General features: G+C 39.0%; 1 protein-coding gene across 2 annotated transcripts in view; it reads right to left on the reverse strand.

Moving 5' to 3' along the window:
* The window catches only part of MAOB (monoamine oxidase B), a 99,770-nt gene that overhangs the window by 73,445 nt on the left and 5,645 nt on the right, over window positions 1-20,680 (reverse strand). Inside the window, exon 1 of one of the 2 annotated variants that reach the window (XM_084789000.1) lies at window positions 12,911-12,938. The exons of the other annotated variant lie outside the window; for it this stretch is intronic. Coding sequence (XP_084645126.1) covers window positions 12,911-12,923 — 13 coding nt within the window. The 5' untranslated portion in view covers window positions 12,924-12,938. Of the gene's footprint in view, window positions 1-12,910; window positions 12,939-20,680 lie in introns of those variants that run through there. 2 annotated transcript variants of the gene reach the window in all.

A 20,680-nucleotide genomic window follows, 5' to 3' on the forward strand; every position in this document is an offset into this window, starting at 1 on the left:
GGGGCATTGGAACACAGTCAGAGGATGCCTCTTCCTTAGGGGTGAGATGTGACTTTAATGCCCACATGTGATATCAAGGGTAGGTGTATTACAACAGGTTGGAACAATTATGCCAAAAGTTCTGGGATGAGAAGAGCCTTCCAATGCTCAAAGAACAGAAAGAAATGTCTGCATGCACTTGTGTTTTTAAGGACTTTAATCAAACTCTGCACCCCCAAAGCTTTGGGCATGGGTCCAAGCTGTCGTATCAGTTAGCATTGAAAGTTGAAATGTGAAACCATGCCTAAAGGGAGGCTGGCTCCATTCCACCACGTTCAAGGGAGGCGTAATTTAGGTCTCAAGAGCCTTCCATCCTTGACAAACTCTTCCTAGATGAAGAAACAAGTCTTTGCCAATTGAAAATGATGGTATCACCACTCTCATCCAGAATTAAAAAAAATAATGCATTTACAGGTCTTTAGTGGGAAACCAGTACATTCAGACATGATGCTGTGGTGTTTGTTATTTTCTCCCCTTTGCTCTTGTCTCTCTGGGTTTCTGTTTAACTGCAGGAGACTATTTCTGGATATTCTGTGTATCTTTGTGGGGGTTCATTCCTATGTATATTCTTGGCTCAGTGTCTTACTATATCCAATGGCATCCCGTGATTCCCCAGCTGCGTTGCCCTTGACCTACTACAAAACCAATACATACTTACCAATGTTCACATTTGTTGGCTTAGCAGAAAATACACAGAGACTTGGAAATCAGCTTAGTAAGGTCAGGGGGTTTTGTTGTTGCTATTGTTGTTGTTGTTTTTCTTTCTGCAGTGTTGCGGGTGGGACTCGGGGCTTCATATATGCTAGGCAGGAACTCAAGTACTCACCCACATCCTTAGTCCTAAAGGGGACTTTTTCAAACCATAGAGTTTCCCTCAATTTTATAAAAGTAGTAGAATTTGCAATATAAATTATACACAATAGTAGTACCACACACACAATTAAAACATTCAAGTACTCCTACTTATCAGATTAAGGCTCTTTCATTGCAGTATCAGACATCACCCTGGGGCTATTGTTCATACACCTGGGTATGAAAGCAATACACCAGCAGTGGTAAGAAGCGAGTGAGTACAGTGGAAAGGAGAAGGGCTCTGGAAAGTTGAGAGAGAAACTAAGGCGATTGAATATTAGGCAATTTGACTAAGGCAATTTCAGTATTAGTTACCTCTCAGTACAGAAAGATAAGTAAGAGCTGGTTTATTCAAAAGGAAGGTTGCCTGGCCCAACCCAATACTCATCCCATGGGAGCAAGCCACCCCCTGTCACTGTTAATGATACTCTGATATATTTGTAGACAGGAGCCCAGCAGAGTGGTCCTCTCAGAGGCTCCACCCAGCAGCACTTTGAACCACATGCTGAGACTCACAGCCAAACATTGGGCGATATGTAGGGAGTCTGTGGAAAAGCGGAGGGGAAGGAGAAAAGGACCTGGAGGAGACAGGTGCTCCACAAAAATACCAACAGAGCCAACTCACCAGGGACCAGAGTGGCTTGTTGTGACTGAAGCATCAACTAAGGATCATGCACAGACTGGACCTAGGTCCTCTATGTAGAGGTAGCTGATGGGCAGCTCAGGCTTCATGTGGGTCCCCTAGTAATGGGAGCAGGGGAGGTCTCTGACATGGTCTCTGTTGTCTGCTTTTCAATTACTCCCCTCCTGGCAGGACTGCCTTGCCAGGCCACAAGGGAAGAGGTCAAGTTCATTCCTGATGGGACTTGATAAGATGGGGTGGATGGGAAGGGGGCTCCCCTTTTCTGAAGAATAGTGGAGAAGGGATAGGGAAGATGGAAGGAGGGTGGGACTGGGAGGAGAGGAGGGGTAGGGCTACAAATAGGATGTAAAGTGAATAAACAAATAAAAGCGATGGGGAGACAAAATGAAAGATGGACTCTACCCAATGCTTCAATTGCAAGCAAAGCAAGAAAAACAAGCAAGCAAACAAATAAACAAACAAATCAAATCAAATCAAATCAAAGTCATTATTCAAGAAAATGTAATTGAATTTCTTATAGACCCCAGAAAAATGAAAAACAATAATTTTCACCTCTCAATTTGTGACTATAGCTTTCATTCTCAATTTGAGAAAGATATTTAAAAAGATGATATTAAAAGCTCCCAGGAGTGAAACAAAACAAGCCAGAAGAGTAATTGTGAAAGTACTTAGAAAGATAATTTGGCAGAATGTGTCAAAAACCTTAAACTCCCTCTATTTTAAAACCAGACATAATTACTTTATGATTCAATATTTAAGGAAAGATTGCCAAATATAGAAAAAAGTATTTATTCCTAAGTATCTTTGGTACACTGTCACTTACAATAGAAACACACAAAAATGACCTAGAGCTTAGTATTATGTAATTAAGCCATACTAAGCTTTGGTGTTTTTTACACTATGCTTGTAAATATTATAATGTAGAATATGCTTAGTTTTTAGTATTGGGAAAAAATAGAAAACTGTATCTAAAATAAATATAAACATGAGACACACATATAAAGCCAAAGCAAACAGATGTAAGAAAATATACCCAAATGTGTATACTTAGTTGTTTTTGAATGGTAAGAATTTAACATGAACACATAAAAATAATTCAGTCAGGAGCTGGGGCTGGGGCTGGGGCTCAGCTGGAGAAACATTGATTCAGGATAAGTAAGGTCCTGGGTTCCATCAAGAGCTCCACACACACAAAACGTCAGTGCCCCAATCTCTAATTAGTCATGATACCATGCGAACAATTTCATTTACTAGACCCTAATCAGGATTGTGTGTATAAATAATTAAGTTTTATAATTTATGCATCTTAGAAACCTAAATTAATCATTTAGAGTTAGCATCATATAATTACAAAACTTCTTTATAAGTCACAGCCTATCTTCCTTTTATATTAACCTTCCATTATTTTAGGCAAAGAGAAGCAAGTACACTGAAAGTAATTCTTTCTCAAAGGTCAACTGTATATAAATTTAAATTAAAATACATTCAACTACTTGCTATTTTATGAGATTTACTTCAGTGAGTGAATGGAGAAAGAGATGCATATTAGTTTTCAAGGCCAGGAAGTCATTTTTCTTGATTGCTTTCTGTTTAATACCACAAATGTGTCTTTATTAAATTACACTGTAAGCTTTGGAATCTAATAGTGCTGTTTACATTTTGTTTTCTAAACTGATGAGTATAATGTATTGTTCTCCAGCCAAGGAATTGAACTTGGTGTAATTATCTCTAACTCCAGGCTCAGAGTCTAACAGAAATGTCTCAATATGCACATGAAAACTGAATCTAAGAAAAATATTCTCTTACTGGGACTCTAGGTAAGAGAAATATAAGAAACAGGGAAATAGAAGGACCCAGAGGGTCCTAGAAACCTACAAGAACAACATAGTGATGTGGACCCAGGGGGCGTCTGCTGAAACTATTGCACTAACCAAGGACAATACATGCAGTAAACCTAGACCCCCTACTCTGATCTAGCCAATGGACAGGACATTCTCCACAGTTATGTGGAGAGTGGGGACTGACTCTGACATGAACTCTGGTGCTCCATATTTGACCACCTCCCCTTGATGGGGAGACCTGGTGGCACTCAGAGAAAGAATAAGCAGGCTACCAAGATGAGACTTGATAGGCTATAACCATATAGTGGGGGAGGAGGTCCCCCTCGGTCTTAGACTTAGGGGAGGGGAATAGGGTGAAAGCGGGAGGGAGGGAGGAACGGGAGGATACAAGTGATGGGATAAGAATTGAGTTGTAATCTGAATAAATTAATTAAATAAAAAAGAGTTTTCTAAAGAAAAAAGAAAAATATTCCCTGCTTGTTAAATATAACATCTAATATGGGAGCTAGAAAGATGGCTGAGTGGTTAAGAGTGCATTCTGCTCTTGCAGAGAGCTTAAGTTTGGTTCTATCTCCCACATGATAACTCACAACGGTGTTGCTAACCCAGTTCTGGGAGATCTGTCGTCCTCTTCTGGTCTCTGAGTACACCAAGATTACTGGCAGTATACATATACACTCGCATATAAAACACTCATACAGTTTATAAAATAAAGACTTAAAAAATCAAAATGTAAATATTTATTTATGCAAAATATATGCATTCTGTGCATTTCTAGGCATACACTTAAATATACATGCAAACGTGAACATTTTACCTGGTTTTCTTTTGAATGTTGAGGTATTCTATTTACTGTATAAGTATGAATACACACACACGTATCTGTACCAATAGAAATAAAATGTCACTAACAATTAATCCATTGCTGGGAATAATTATTTTTACCTTTAGTGGTGTCATGAATGCTAATTATTAATGAAAAGCTAATGTGTTGTCCAATTTTCTATTTCGTTTGCATTTCATTCCTGGAAACTTACCTTATTTCACTTTATTTCCTAGAGCATGATCCAGCAAATAAGCACCTCAAACAATAGATGGCTAAACAGTGCTTTGATGAATGGGTTTCCCTTTGTTAATGTGTGTGTGATCTTATTTGGACTTTGGGCTTAACTACACAAAAGGAGGTTTAAATTTGACTACTAGGTCAAGACTCAAGATGTTCCAGAGTCAAATTGAAAAGGATGGGAGTGGTGCGGTTTGACATGGCTCATGGGTACTGAGTCTCTACTTAGCTTTTAGGAAGCTATGGTTGGAAAAAGGTCAGCAGCGTCAGGGCAGCGCCCTGTCTGAGGAAGCTAAGCTGCCTAAGAGTCTCGCATTGTGAATCTCTCTGGGCCCCAGTCATCCAAGAAAAATATACAGAAGAAGCAGACAACCCAATAATCTGAGCACCTCAACCCACTTTCTGGAAGGCAGCTGATACAAATTCCTTTCTATTATTACCCCTGCAACTGTAAGGTACTCAGTCAACCATTTGCAGACCACATCTTAGGAAGATGACCTTCAAAACTTTAAATATAAAGTTTTCAAACGACCTTGAAATTTATCCCAGGCATATACACAAAATAAATGAAAACATGTCCATCTATTGTGTTCAAGTGTTCATGGCAACACTCCCATAGCCAGAAATGAGAAAGATCTCAATTGTGCATGAACTAATGAATAAAGAAATTATGGGCTAGTCATACTATAGAATAGTATTCATCCTTAAAGAGGACTGAAATACTAAGGACCTTGAAAACATTACCCTACGGAGGAAGAAGCAGCCACAAAAGACTGCAGTCAATGTTTCCATCCATATAAAAGGCCTAGCACAGGCAAATCTATTGAGACAGAAAATAAATTAGCTGTCAGAAGTGGGGTTGGCACTGGTGAGTAAGAGGTAAAAAGTTGAGGAAATGACTTCTAATATCTTTGTTTCCTTTTGGGAGAGACAAAAAATATTTTTTAAAAAAATATCACATTAGTTGTAATTATCCCACAGTCCTGTGAAACATTTTAAAAACCTATTAATTTCATGGGTTTTTTGTTTGTTTGTTTTGCTTTGCTTCGCTTTTGCTTTTTAGAGACAGGGATTCTCTGTGTAATAGCTTTGGCTGTCCTGGACTCGCTTTGTAGACCAGGCTGGCCTCAAACTCACAGTGATCTGCCTGCTTCTGTCTCCCAAGTGCTAAGACTACAGGCATACACCACCATGCCCGGCTTAATTTGATGTCAATGTGCAAATTGCATGACATGTGAATGACACTTCAACAAAACTATTATTGCAAAATACTATGATGAAACTTTATAACTTAACACAATAGATTATTATTGTTATTAAGTTTCAGGTTACTCAAAGATCAATTTTCAGTTTGGCGTTGGTTATTTTATTGATTAAAATGGTCTCAGGTTCCAATCCCAGAACTTACTGCATGGTTCAAGGTGGTGTTGAATTATATATCCTGTATGAGAAACGTGGTAACCTTGGTACCAGGATCTCTGAAGTCACTGTCTATCCCTGTGGGTCCTGATCCGAAAATTCTGGGGCTTCAGTCTTAGCAGTTCCCAGTATAATGCATGCAGTGGGCAACTGCAGCACCTAAAGCCCAACAAAACACCATAGATGGCTTCAAGAGAGCAGCCAGACTGATGTATGGAAGGTGCCCAAATCAGCCAAGGGCTAGTGGGTACAGAACACTTTATACCCTCTAGGGTTTAGTATCATATTTTCCACATATATCATCTTAGCACATAATATAAATTTCTTCCTTGATCAACAATCTTTGGGTGAATTGCATTTCACCACTGTATTTCAGATTTGAGAGACAACCTGGCACACAGAAGCCTATTATAAAATAGCCTTAGCAAGAACTGAGACAGCCATCATGAAATCACCTGCACTCTTATATCTTCTATAATCAAGACACATCAATTCTGGTCATGTCTTGCTGAAAACGTTCAAATTTGGGAGCTCTGTGGGTTTGCAAAATACAGGCAATATTCTGTGTCTTGTATTACGGTAGATTGGAGCCGTAGCTGTCATCAGCTTCAGAGAATGGTCCATGATTTTTAAAAAATGGGACAAAAAGACCCAAGAAAAACGAGGACATTTTCTTAATTATAAATGTAATCTTCCTAGCCTTGTTGGGTGGTTACCAAACAACTGGAAGCTGAAAGACACTTTTTTCATCTTTAATAGCGCTAATGTATTAAAGTAATTCGGAAAAGAAAGGCGGTACATGGAAATTCCAAATGTAATTCAAAGACGAAAGTTCTAAATTTTATCTCTAAAAAATATTCAAAAAGTCTTATGATGTAGTTCAGTGATAGAGCATTTGCTTAGCATGCATAGACTCTGGGTTACATGCCCAGCGTGCAAGAAGTAAAAGATTCAATGAGCCAACAGATGTCTATTGGGAGCCTGCTATGCGACAGGCACTGTACTGTCCTTCATACTGAAAATTTGCAGTAGAAAAGACAAATGAATTATGGAACAAGGCGTCACAGGAAAGCAGGACTTTGGGGACACAATATAATTTTCACTGGATTGTCAGACAAAGAGACTCCCAAAGTGGGCTTTAAAACAAATTCAGAAGGATCATCAAAAGTTATCTGAATTTGAATGGAAAGAAAGGAAAGCTAGAAAAGGATTCTACATAAGAAAATGGCCATATCATTCAAGGACTTGAGGTAGACTGCATAACTACAAAGCCAAGGAATAGAAAAAATGTGGAGGCTGCATGCTATGCTGCTAATGTGGGCTGCTCAGGTGCATTGGGTAGGGGTAAGAGCCAACAACTGAAGTAATTAGCTTTATCTTTTTCATTTGCTTCTCTTTTGACAAGAAGTATGTTTTTTGTTTATTTGTTTATTTTACTATTAAAAACAAATTATTCTTATAGGGTGGAAGAATGGGTTAAATGGATGAGACTTGATGACACTGAATAAGTGGAAAAAGCCAGAAACAAAGAGACAGATATGGCATAATCCTACTCATAGTGAGAACATAGTATAGCCAGATTCATGGAAATCAAAAGTAGAATAATGGTTGTAAGGGGCTGTTGATGGCAGGGGGCAGGGGAGGACTAATAGGAAGTTTGCGTTTAATGGGTAGGCTTTCTACTTAAAAAGATGAAAGAGTTCTGGAGAGGGATGGTGATGATTTATACCAAAATGAGGCCATTGTTCTGTATACTTTGATAGTCTATAAATGAGCAGACTCGGGAGAGCACAGTAATATGTAGAAGGAAGGAGCTCTAAATCAAAAAATCACAAGGAGAGAGAGAGAGAGAGAGAGAGAGAGAGAGAGAGAGAGAGAGAGAGAGAGAGAGATTGCAGTAACTATGAGAGCTTCCAGCAAGCACAGAAATCCATCAGGCAACTACAAGACCTACAGAGCCAGAATCTCTACTTCAGTGGATGCAAATGAGAGATAAGCTCTCCCATAGAGAGCTGTGGTAGCTCTATGACATTAGCTAAAAAAAGGGCTCTTGGCTTGAAAACAGGAAATTCTAGCTACAAAGCAAGGATGAATGAGCAAAAAGAGAAAGCTAGCTGGCAAAGCAGGTGGGAGGGATATCTAGGGATTACAGAAAGAAGCAGGAACCTGTTGTCATGGGGCGGTGACAAGAAGTGACTTTCTTCCAGTGCCCAGTGAATGTATAGAATAGAAAGCTGGAAGTTCCTTGACAGTGGGAACTAGTTTAGAAAACAATTTTAGTTAGATAACAATTTATACAGTATGATAGTGCAGTGGGTCACAGGCTCAGATACCAAAGATAGAGAAACTAATATTTTGTGAGCTAAAGAGGCCAGCAATGTTTTTGCCCTTTATGTCTTTTTGTCTTTCTACAATTCATTTACAAATTATTTTTAAAAACACATACCACTATCTAGCAAGAAATGTATTTGTTCAGGGAGACAATGAATATTGTTTTTCTTGTGTACACAAATACTATATGTGACTAAGGTCCTTTAGACATACCAGGCAGACATCATTGGTACCACATTCTGCATATGCATTTTGTTTATTCTTTATGCGAAGCTGTGTTGATTTTTGGCAGCAAGTTTAATAAACTCTCACTTTAAAAATTACCAGCAAATATCAGTTTTCAAGGCCATTAAGGTCTTCATCTGTCTTAATTTTTTTAATGTTTTGAAAAAAGTGCTAAAATTTTGTATACTGAAACACATTAGAGTGAAGACTGGTTTAAAGTCTAAGAATCAATACTTTGTTTTAGATCCTAAGAAAAGATATTGAAACATCTTATAGCACACATTCACTGGAAACTTAAAATTCACCAGTGCTTCTCATTTTAAAGATGTTTTAAATTTACTCTCAAATAATCTTAAGCTGACAAGCCCCTTTCAAGGGAATTCATGTTTAGGGCAGAAAGCCAAATTTAAAAGGTATCTGTAGCTGAAATGCATCCTCAAAAGAGCACAATTGGAAAAAAAAAAAAAACCTAAAGGCTTTAGCAGTTCAGCAGCCTTTTGTTGTTTTCTTTTCAGAAACCAAGAGCAAGAGATAAGAACAGCACAAGGTCCAAGTGATTTTTTTTTTTTTGGTCTGCAGTCAAAATACTGTTGTCCAGCTTACTGACCTAGCATCACAAGAGATTTGTGCTTTCCCTTATTCCTCAAACATGTCCAATGGAAGTTCACTGTAGCAGACTGGCAAGCTGATTGATCGCCCCTCCCCCAAGCTCACTTTTCCTTTGGACACATTTTTCCATGAAATTGGAGAGAGGGCAACAAGAAGAGGAAAAGAGAACACAAGCAGTGCGCCAATTAAGACCACAGGGTCTCCGTCAGCCACTGACTGCTCCAGTGTGCAGCCATTTTCTGATAACATGGTGAATACATTTTTAAGCAAGCAGAGGACAGAGAGCTTAGATTACCAAAGCAAAGCAATTTCAGCCTCCAGTCTATATCCAGATGTAAGAGCTTTCATGGAACTAAGAAGCTTCTCCTATTTGGCAAGAATACTTTGGTGCATACACCAATGATAATAGGCAGAAGAAATGGAATTGCATGTGTGTGTGTGTGCGCGTGTGTGTGCATGTGTGTGTGTGTGTGTGTGTATGAGAGAGGGGGGGGGAGAGAGAGAGACAGAGAGAGACAGAGAGAGAGAGAGAGAGAGAGAGAGAGAGAGAGAGAGAGAGAGAGAGAGAGAGAGAGTTAAACTGGAACTATTTCCTGATTGTTCACTCCTAGCATCTATCATGAAGACGACATTCAGCTAATATTTTCTAAATGAAAGAATAGCAACAGATAGAACAGCATATTGCTACCCAAGAGCTAGGTAGAGAATAAATAGAAGAGTCTGAATCACAAGATTAAAATGTAGCTGCAATTTTCTTTTATAGACACCTCCGTAAACAACGTCTGGTTTTTGCTTTTCAATCTGAGACCAGAATCTTCAAAGTGCTAGACAGCATAATGCTAATTAATAGTCTAGCTTTAGGAAGTTGCATTTAGTGGATCTCTCTCTCTCTCTCTCTCTCTCTCTCTCTCTCTCTCTCTCTCTCTCTCTCCCTCCCTCCCTCCCTCCCTCCCTCTCTCTCTCCCTCCCTCCCTCCCTCCCTCCCTCTCTCTCTCCCTCCCTCCCTCCCTCTCTCTCTCCCTCTCTCTCTCTCTCTCTCCCTCTCTCTCTCTCCCCCCCTCTCTCTTTCCCCCTCTCTCTGTCTCTCTCTCTCTCCCCCCTCTCTCTCTCTCTGTCTCTCTCTCTCTCTGTCTCTCTCTCTCTCTCCCTCTCTCTCTCTCTCTCCCTCTCTTTCTCTCTCTCTCTCTGAAGTATATATGTGTGCACACACTAAGTACTTTTCAATGGACTTTTGAATATTAATCATGTTTTTTTCTAATCATCTTCAAAGTAATGAGCTACTAGGTAAAGTCCTTGTCACCCAGCTGATCCATACTTTAGAATCCTGAATGCCTTGCTTCCAGTCCCCTCTTCCATCCTACTGTTCATCACTTATACAGAGGAGTTATCCTTCCCAGTGACTGTGGGCAATTTAATCACACACCTCTTTTTTTGTTTAAATCTCAAACCAAAGATGATGATTTTTGTATTTCTGAATCTAACAGAGAGGGCTATCAGTCATTCCTGAACATACATCTGGGTAGCTGTTTCCTTTGCCCAGCTGTAAAAGCCAATAGTTAATTTTTTACAGTTCTTCTGGCACTTGAATTATTTGTTGAATCAAACAGAGGGCTGTGTCTCAGTCTCAGTGCATGTTGACTCAAAGTGCAACAGTACAGGGCTGAGGGTACAGCTCGGGGGTAGAGCATATATGAGATCCCGGGTTCAATCCTCAGCACCACCCCACCCTCTGCCTGCCAATGTTACAGTCATTAAAAACAATCAAATCAAATCAAAATGTTACCTGCAGAAACCCTACTGTGTTAATCGCGATTTTCCATCCTTCTAGTTCACTTGCTCAAATCCCTCAAAGATAAACATCCTTCAAACAAAGACCTCCAGTCTGTTAGCCTTGCCACTTAAACCTGCTAACCAGCTAACTCTCACAGCCTCATTTTCTTGCTTCTCATTCTACCTTCCATTTTTATAGTCAGTATGTTCAGTTCCTGTGGGAAGTCTTATAGGATGCTGTATGAAAACGATGGTAGGATGAGGGGAAGAAACAGAGATATGTACCAACAGTCCTATTTTCCGGGAAGCAAAAATCAGAATTAGGTTCAATATAATAGTCTAGGACATGTGAGAAGACCTTGGCCTTATATGCGCAGTCTTCACAAATTATAGTTGCATGTTTCATTATTTATTCCTTAACTTCACTACCATAGATTTCACTAATAAGTAAAGAAATCCATTTTTTCCATGCCAAAGGCCCTGAATCTCCACTTTAAACAAGCCCACTAAATGCTGAGAGAAGTAAACTCTCTCTTAGCATATTGAAGGTGGTATAGGGACCAGCCTCTTTATTTTATCTTGCTCTGGGAACTCTAAGGAACCAAAGAGAGATCACACAGAAAGGATGGGGCTGCACACCATACCTGGGCTCTATCAACTCCTTTCACTCATGGTAATAAAAGGCTTCATTCCTTAATGGCCTCTACCTTCACACTGGCTGAATCAGCTGCACGATAAGAATATCTCATAATCAAGAATGCTGCTCAACCATTATCTATTTAGATTAGGGCCCCTGGCAAACAGCCTTAGAGAGACCTTTGTATGTGGAAGCTGTATCAAGACTCCACATGTGCAAAGAAGGGAGACATTTTTGTCAAGGGGGGATTCAACTGAGACACAGTCACAACAGGGAAATTCAAGAGAAGCTCTGAATTTGAGACGGCCCTTCAGAGTCCCCTGGATTGAGGCAAGGAGTCAAGGCCTTTATGCCACCACACTGGTTGTAGGGGGGCCTTCAGGAAAGAGCAATACTCATGCATGAGTCCATTTCCTCTCGCTGAGGGCAATTTCCAGAGAAAATTTCAACTGTGGGCCAGTAGTTGCCAACATTCTCAGCTCCTGCTGTATGGAACTCCAACAGCATACTACAAGATCCATTACAATGTCATTTGAAAGTCAAAGAATAAACTAAAATGTCAACGTTATAATTATATTAATGTATACATTTAAATTTCAGCCACTTAAAGGTATATTTGAGAGAGTAATATTTGAATAGGCTGATAATCTCGTCAATAAATATTGACAGATTTTTTCTTTCAGTGTTTCTGCAGCCCTTGGAGTAAAACTTTCATTCCCCCTACCCCCACCCCAATGTCTCTTCTAAACTACACAAACATGTCTCTCTCAACACATGAACCTTCAGGGACTTCACCTCCGTCTTTGCCGCTTTCTGCCTAGTGCACATCATAACAGTATTGCCCATCCACAACTTCTTAGCCATCCATAGCTCCTAGCCCAGTGCTTGGTAAATACTGCACTCAATAGAAGTTTGTTGAATAAACAAAGTAACCAAATGATGAACAAATGAACAAACTTATTTTTGTCCCCTACCAAAAAAACCCAGCAACATAGGAAAAACACATTTGATGACATGAGAAGAACTCATTTTAATGCACACCTTTATGTGAGCTTATCATTGGTGCTTAACAAGGGCTGTTTGTTTGCTACTGATTAGCATGGCATAAAAAGGGCCATTCTCAGTCAGCTGTATCTCCCATCTCTCCTAAGTACACTAAAATCTATCATAGGATTTGAATGCAAACTGGAGAAGAAATTAAAATGTAGCCCATGAAAAAGCTGTTTGATCAGCTGTTACAATAGCTTTTGGATGAAGCTTTCTTTCCATCTTATCTAAATGGGTAAAAATAATTAGTCACAGAACATGGTTCATTATAAGGTTATTTTCATTTCTGTATCAGACATATCAGTTAATTAATGATAGAGGACTTCTAGAAGAACAGGATAAATAGTATCCTTTTTTTTTTCAAGACAGGGTTTCTCCGTGTAGCCTTGGCTGTCCTGGACTCTCTTTGTAGACCAGGCTGGCCTAGAACTCACAGCGATCCTCCATGCATGCAGCCACTTCTCAGTGCTCCAGTAATCTCATGAGTAGAAAACCTGCACAGAAAGAGGGAAAGATGGCCTAAGTAGCCAGGGGGTGCTTCTTTGGGAAATGAGATGGAGCCTCTAGCCTGTGCCCACGCCGGGCTCTGTCACTATCCACCGGCCTCTGCCTCCCGAGTGCTGGCATTAAAGGCGTGCATCACCATACCCAGCTAGTATCCAATATTTTTAAAAGTCATGGAAATATATGTTCCTAGTAAGGCATTGTAGACATAAGATATTGACTGCATATTTATAGACAAAAATTCAGCAAAACTTGAAAAAAGACCGAATCTTCTTACAACTTCTACTATCAACAAGTTCAAGGCATTATAATTATGAACTGATGAAGAATCATATGGTTTTTTGTTTTGTTTTGTTTTTGTTTTTGGGGTGTGTGTGTGTGTGTGTGTGTGTGTGTGTGTGTGTGTGTGTGTGTGTGCGCGCTGTACCAAGGATGGTGAAATGTTAGTTTCCTTTTGTTTTCTTTGGGAATTAAAAAAATCTTACTGGTCTTTTGCTTGTATATTATGGTTTGCAGTTTTGTGCCTTTATGGCTTGTGTGTGTGTGTGTGTGTGTGTGTGTGTGTGTGTGTGTGTGTATGTGTGTGGGGTATTTCTTGTGCTCTTTTGCTGTGTTTATTTGTTTTACTTTGTTGGTGCTGCGATGGTTTGTTTGGTTTTTGTTTGCATGTTTGTTTTCTCTAGAGAGAGAAAGAAGGCATGAAGTCTGATATGTGGGGAGGTAGGGAAGATCTGGGAATAAGTCGGGAAAGGGACACTATAACAAAATATGTTTATCATATGACTTTTCAATAAACTGAATAATAAAATATATGAGCATTCATAACATATTATTAATTTAAAAACAGGTAATAATGAGTATATAATATATACTTTCCAAGAACATATAGATTGAAATAATAAGCATATGTAGTTTTACGAGGTTTAATTATACATGATTTTCATTTTCTGTAAATTTACAGATTTTTTCAGCAAAAATGTATTATTTCTAGTTTCTCTTATTAAAAATATTCCCAGCTCTCTAAAGATATGTCAATGTATAAATCACAAAGATGGGATGATTGCAAGTTTCATTTATCTAAGTGTTAGTGCTTCTTCTAGACTTCTGAGAGAATTTTGGTTATTAATTAAATTGCTGTTGATATTTCATTTCATCCCCCTGTTAGATGACAAAACATCTTCTCAACAGTTTGTTGCCTTAATGTAGAAAACTAGGAATAACCCCTAGACTGCAATAAAAAAATTTTAAAAATGGAACTTAAGATAGAACCACAACTGAGAGCCTGAGAGAGAAAAAAAATAACCTCACATCAAAATGATAAGGCCATGACCATACATTCAATATACAAGAATGCTTAGAAATGTTGGCTAGATTAATTAAAAGGAGTGAAAAGATGGTTAGGACTAGGAGCAAATAAAACTACGACCTGTTGGGACACCTCATCATTGTGCAATTATGGAAAATGCTGCTAATGAGCAAGCCAGAATGAAGTAATGATCTGAGAAAAAATTGACACAAGACCAAAGGCTTAAACATTACACACACTTCATATGCTATTTAACACTGCATATGGCAAGGTGATTACTATTTGAAAAGTTACACCCATGTAACATTTAAAGGAAAGAACCATTCTGCAAAGTTGTCTTGTGACCTAAACACACATGCCATGTCACAAATACTTACCTATACATCACACACACACACACACACACACACACACACACACACACACACACACACACACCATACTACTCCTAATAAACAAATATATAAAGGTTAAAAACTAAACAAAATTTTATAAAAGTGAATAAAATATTTTACAAAATAAAAAAAAGCATTTTTAGAAATAAATAAAATCTCGTGTTATTGGGCTGAGGATGTAGTTCAGCAAGTTCTTAGCAAGCATAAGGACTTAGGTTCCATTCCTAAAACAACACAAACTGAAACCAGTGGGAAAACAGGTGGTCTTATCCAATAGTCAAAACTCTCAAGATGCTTTCACACTCAGAAATCCATGATTCTTCTAAAGCTGGTCCCTGAAAAGCATTAGGCCAAAGGAAGCTTAACAGTTGGATGTTCAAAATCAAGAATTTTACCCCTTTACATTTTGGCTTTTTGTAGCATAAGTCAGTTTTATGTCGGTACCTTAGTAATAAACCTAAAGAGCTCTGGAAAAATGGAAATTCTGGGCTGCAGAGATGACACATCAGTTAAGAGCATTTGCTTCTCTTTCAGAGGTCAGGGGTCCAATTCCCAGTTCCCATATGGCAATTCACAACTGTCTGTAACTCCAGTTCGAGGGAGTCTAAAACCTTTTTCTGAGCTTCATGGACATCAGGCACATACACGATGCACATGCACACATGGGAGTAACCACGTGCACATAAAATAAAATTAAATCCTTTAAAACTGGGAATGCCATATACATATATAAAACCATAACAAATCTCCAAAGCATTCTACTGGAGGACAAAACCACCAGTTCTTTGTGTCCACGGTAGCTCCTAAGTAGAGACTCTCATTTTGACATACATTTTGGACCTAGCAGGATATTTAATCTCTTACTTTTTCAGAGTCCCTTCATTGACATATTACTCAGTGACTTGTACAAACAGCAAGGTCAATATTTATTGACGGATCGGCTCCCACTTACAGAGAAACTAAGCAGGTGCTGGCTTATCCAAGGTGTCCATTTAGAGGAACAGTTGGCATTTGAAGTCAAGACTCAGGCTCCTCTAACCCTTGGATTTCACATCTAGGTTAACACTCTTCCTTTAGGAGGTACATGATTAGCTCTATTCTTCAATCACTGAATATGTGCATTTGAATATTAGTTTACCTAATTTGGGTGATCATACACCATTTTTAATTATTGCTATCTAGAGAAAAAACTATCAGCAATGAAATGTCATTATATAGAATTTACTGTGTCCATGCTACTGGAGGCCAACATCTTGGAGAAAGAAAAGCTAGAAACTAAAGTATTTGTTCATGTTCTCCAGATAAATAAGAGTCAGAGGCCACTTGCATGTTTTATTTGGTCAAAAAATGTAGAATATTTGAGCCCTCAGTTACATCCTGTGGCATCTAAAACAAACTTTAATTATGTACAGATCACGTAAAGTAATTATCCTACTAAAATCTTCTGAGAATGTGTGTATTTGCATCCATGTGGATGAATGAATGATACCAGAGCAGAGTTCACTATTTTCATTGCACGGATGGGTGTGGTGACACGCATCTGTAATTTCAATGTCTAAGCAGGTGAGGCCAAAGGATCTCAAGTTTAATAACAATGTGGACATCAGAGTGAGAACCTGTGTCCAACAAAATTATTGTTTTGGAGAAATGATTACACTGAACAAAGGTTAAGAGGCTAACATTTGCTTCTCTGGAAATGATATTTTCCCAAGGAGTAGAAGTAGGGAAATGAATAGTAAATGGAATAGCAGGGGACCAATCCTAACATTAACATCTGCGGGCACCAAATCAACAAGAAGGGATTATAGTGTTTGAGATATTTGTGTTTTGAATCTAGCTTTCAAAGTGAGCTTAAGCTTTCTCTTTAAATTCAATCACTGGCTTCATATATCATCTGTATATATAAGCAAAATAAGCAGTGCCTGAAAGCAACGTTCCCCTTTATCATAATAGGCTTTGTCCTATGTGTGTGTGTGTGTGTGTGTGTGTGTGTGTGTGTGTCTGAGAGAGAGAGAGAGAGAGAGAGAGAGAGAGAGAGAGAGAGAGAGAGAGAGAGAGAGAGAGAATTTCTCAATCTTCAACTGGGTAAGTGCTAATTTTGTGAGTCTTATTAACAAGAACACCCAATGTCTCTTGTGTACTTCACAAATGCCAAGCTCCTTTAAAAGCACCTCACATGGCAGGAGGGAGCAAGAGGACCGAAGCAAAACTATGAACCTGGGGCGTTAACCTGGGGCCTGACTCTGCCTACCTAGGGAGGCATGCCTCAGCCTGGGGCAGAGGTAGGATGGCTGACTGGTTTTGGCTGGTCTCTGGTACCCTCATCCTCCTGGGATAGGTAGCTGGGAGCCAAAGTTGGTATACAAATACAGTTGTTTTGGGCCTCTTTCAAAAAAAAAAAGCACCTAACATACACTTTTCTTTTATTCTTCCTAATTACTTTATGTAATAGATAATATAGATGTTATTATTATCCCCACTTGCCAGATGGTAAAAATGAAGACAGGGGAATGCTCACTCTTTTACCAAAGGGAGGAAATCTTGTTAGATAGGACCAGGCTATACGCAATGCTAGAAGGTCTTATAATCTGCCACTGCTGCTGCCCCTTTAAGGCAGGGAGCCCAGACCTCATTGCCCAGCCAATGAAGGAGGATACTGAAGCAACTGTTAAAGGTTCACTTGTGCCTTAGGCAGACTTTGATGACTTCTAAGGATGTGCAAGGACCCAGAAACTGTGTATCTGGTGATATGGTTCTGCCTGCATAGTCCACTAATGAGTTCCTCCTGCCAATATACCCTAAGTATAAGGAGGCATTGTCATTAGAGCCCTAATGAAGCTACCATGGAAAGTCACATGTGTAGACAATGCTCAGTATGCTACCTCTTTTTACTGCTATTAAATAATAGCATTGACTGGATAATACCATTTGTTTTTTTAATGCATTTGCCTTTTATTCTTAGGAAAAAAGGAGTCAATGGACTACAATGAGAACCACATCAGAGTTAGAAATTTAGCCTATCTGGGATGATGCTGAAGCACAGATCGAAAGAGTCACAGATGTCTCCAGATTAAGAGCCTAGTGAGCTCCTCCAGCCCCTTGATGGGAGGTTGAGGGATGGCCTGTGGTAGGACAAAGCTGGAATTGGCCAGGTCCTGCCAATGCTTGAATGTACACCCCATATTCTGTTGCTACCTCCTATATGTATCACTTTCAGAAAATTATTGGTTTCTGAAAATGAAGTTAGCTATTGCATTTAAGTTGATAATGACAAGATGTGATGGAGATTGAGTTACATTCAGAATTTTTTTAGACACACCATGATAGGAAAGATGTTTTCTTCAAGGCTGTCAAATACAAATAGCCAAAACACTAAAAATGTAACACTTATATAATTCCTGATTGTGTCATGGTTCTTCTTGCTGTAGGTAGTTTATTGTATATATGTGGAATAATATAATTGTATATGTAAAAAAATAAAAATGTTTTTTAAAAGGTGCCTGTTTCTGCTCTCAGGGATTAAATTGGAAGGCATTATATCAAGAGAAATAAGTCAAGCACAGAGAGATAAGCAGTGAATGACCTCACTCACATTTGAAAGCCAGAAATATTGACGTCACAGAAGAGAGTGAAATGGTGATGACTAGGGTCTGGGTAGGGCAAAAGTTAAGGTCACACAGTCAGAAAATTGGTAACAGAACATAACAATATAGAACATACGTCAGAAATGGTTTATAGAACTACAGAAGTATCAACGGACTACAGAGCACAATCATTTTAAAAACTTTTATTTTGCAGTTCTGAGGTTTGCACCCAGGGCCTTTTGCATGCTGGGAAAACACTCTATTGCTGAGCTACATCCACTGCCACAATTACCTATCTATTTTATGCCAGAACAGGTTATCAAAGGCTCCAACACAGGGCAATACATGTTTACAAGAAAACGGAATGCTAACCACCCAGATTTTATTATACACTGTGTGGGTGTGGTGAGTGTGGGGTGTGTGAAGTTATCAGGCACGACTTCTTAAATATGTACACGTGTTATATGTCAATTAACTTAAAAACAAAAATTCATCTGCTTGGGTATAGGGACTTTCACTGATGGAAGCTATTTTAAAACCCATTTATATGTTTTGTCAAGAGAAGATCTAGACATCTCAAAAAAAAAAAAAAGCAATGATAAGAAAACAGGGACACAAATTACCTTAATTTGATTAGAACATATTATCTATATTTATTAAAATATCATACTAAGGCCTACAAATATGCTCAATTATCATATGTGAATGAATTTTTTGAATAAAGGGATAAAAAATTAACTACTTTGATTTGATCACTATGAACTGCATAAATGCAAAAGATTATCATGCAGCACACCATATATTTGTAAGATTAAGATTACAATCAAAATTAAAAATACATATGTAAAAGAAGAAAGCTGTTTTGAGACATCACTCTTTGTGTTGCGTACAATGTTAATGATTTTCACAGTACAAAGATAGAGGTCGATCCTGTAATAACTACATGTTGAAAGAGCTTCTAACATGTGTTGTAACTGAAATAGAATTACATCACTTGCCACTTTCCTTTCTTTCCTCCAGCTCTTTCTAGCTGCCTTCCCTTAGATGAGTACACAACATGAAGTTCAGTGAGTTTTATCCTTTTGGGGGTGGATGTTTCAAGATAGTGTTTCTCTGTGTGTAGCCTGGCTGGCCTGGACTCGCATTGTAAACCAGGCTGGCTTCGAACTCACAGAGATCAGAGATCTGACTGCCTCACTGCCTCTGCCTCAGAGTGCCTTTATGTTCAGTGGCCCATTCAGTAGATGTTAGAAAAGGAAAAATGTAAAAGGAAAAAAGTAAAAGAAAACTTGACTGGCTTTATGTCCCCAGAAAGTTAAGTGAAACAAATCACAAGCCCTAGTTCTAAATCTCTAAAAAATTTGGAGAAAAAAAAAAAAGACATCGTGACTCACAGTAGTAAGTGGAAAAGCAGAGTGTGTCATTGTGACATTTGCATACAGCATTAAACATATCTTAATCCCATCCCCCACTACCTTCTTTTACCTTCCTCCCACATACCCCCTGGTTCCTTTCCTTTCCCTAATACCCCCTTTGTACTTCCAGTTGCTTTTTAAAAATAGTCTTTCTCCTGTGTTGGTTTTTTCCCCCCCATGGAGGCAATCCTTTTTCTTTCCCACTCACTGAGAACTGATTTCCTAGTACATGTTCTGAATCATTTCTCACTTAGTTTTTAATTTTTGTTCATTTTTATTAACTAGGAAGCCTTCTTTTCTAGTGAAAATAAAAAGATAAATGCTGAAGCAAGAGATGAATAGGTCATGCAAAATCCTTTAGGTGAATGCAGGAAAGAGGGTTCACCTGCTGTTTGTGTGGCAGTGACCTATGCTTACAGAATCTTGCCATGGCCTTTGTGTTCCTCCTTGTCTGGCATATACACATTTCCTAGTACATTGTCAAATTACATATATTTTCAGACGTTTTGGTTTAAAGAGAATTTCTCTATTTTTTTTCTTCATGACAGAAGTGATGGCTTGGCCATTAATCTCAAAGGCACCTCTGCCCACAGTGCCCCTGAACTCACAATGCCCATGACTGCGGAGGCCACTCCCTAGCCAAGCTAATCCCACCAGCAGCCATTCATCTCAGTCTTCTAAGCAGATAGGTCACTCAGCCACCATATGTTGGATTTAGAAGGCTGGTTCATGTTCCTCCAAGGATCTCAAGCAAGTACCCTCTGCCCCTTCTTTCTCAAGCCTCTCAAAACCTTCCTCTCCTCTGCTTTGAGTTGCCCTTTCTTAGCTTTAATTTTGGTGATTGAGTAGGATCCGCTCCAGAGTTGCAAGATAGTTCCCATGGCTGTGGCAACCCAAACGTTAGAGTTAAAACTTGGACTGGGCATGGTGGTGCAAGCCTTTAATCCCAGCACTTGGGAGGCAGAGGCAGGCGGATCGCTGTGAGTTCGAGGCCAGCCTG

Source organism: Acomys minous (assembly GCF_964271855.1).
Source record: "Acomys minous genome assembly, chromosome: 7".
NCBI lineage: Eukaryota > Metazoa > Chordata > Mammalia > Rodentia > Muridae > Acomys > Acomys minous.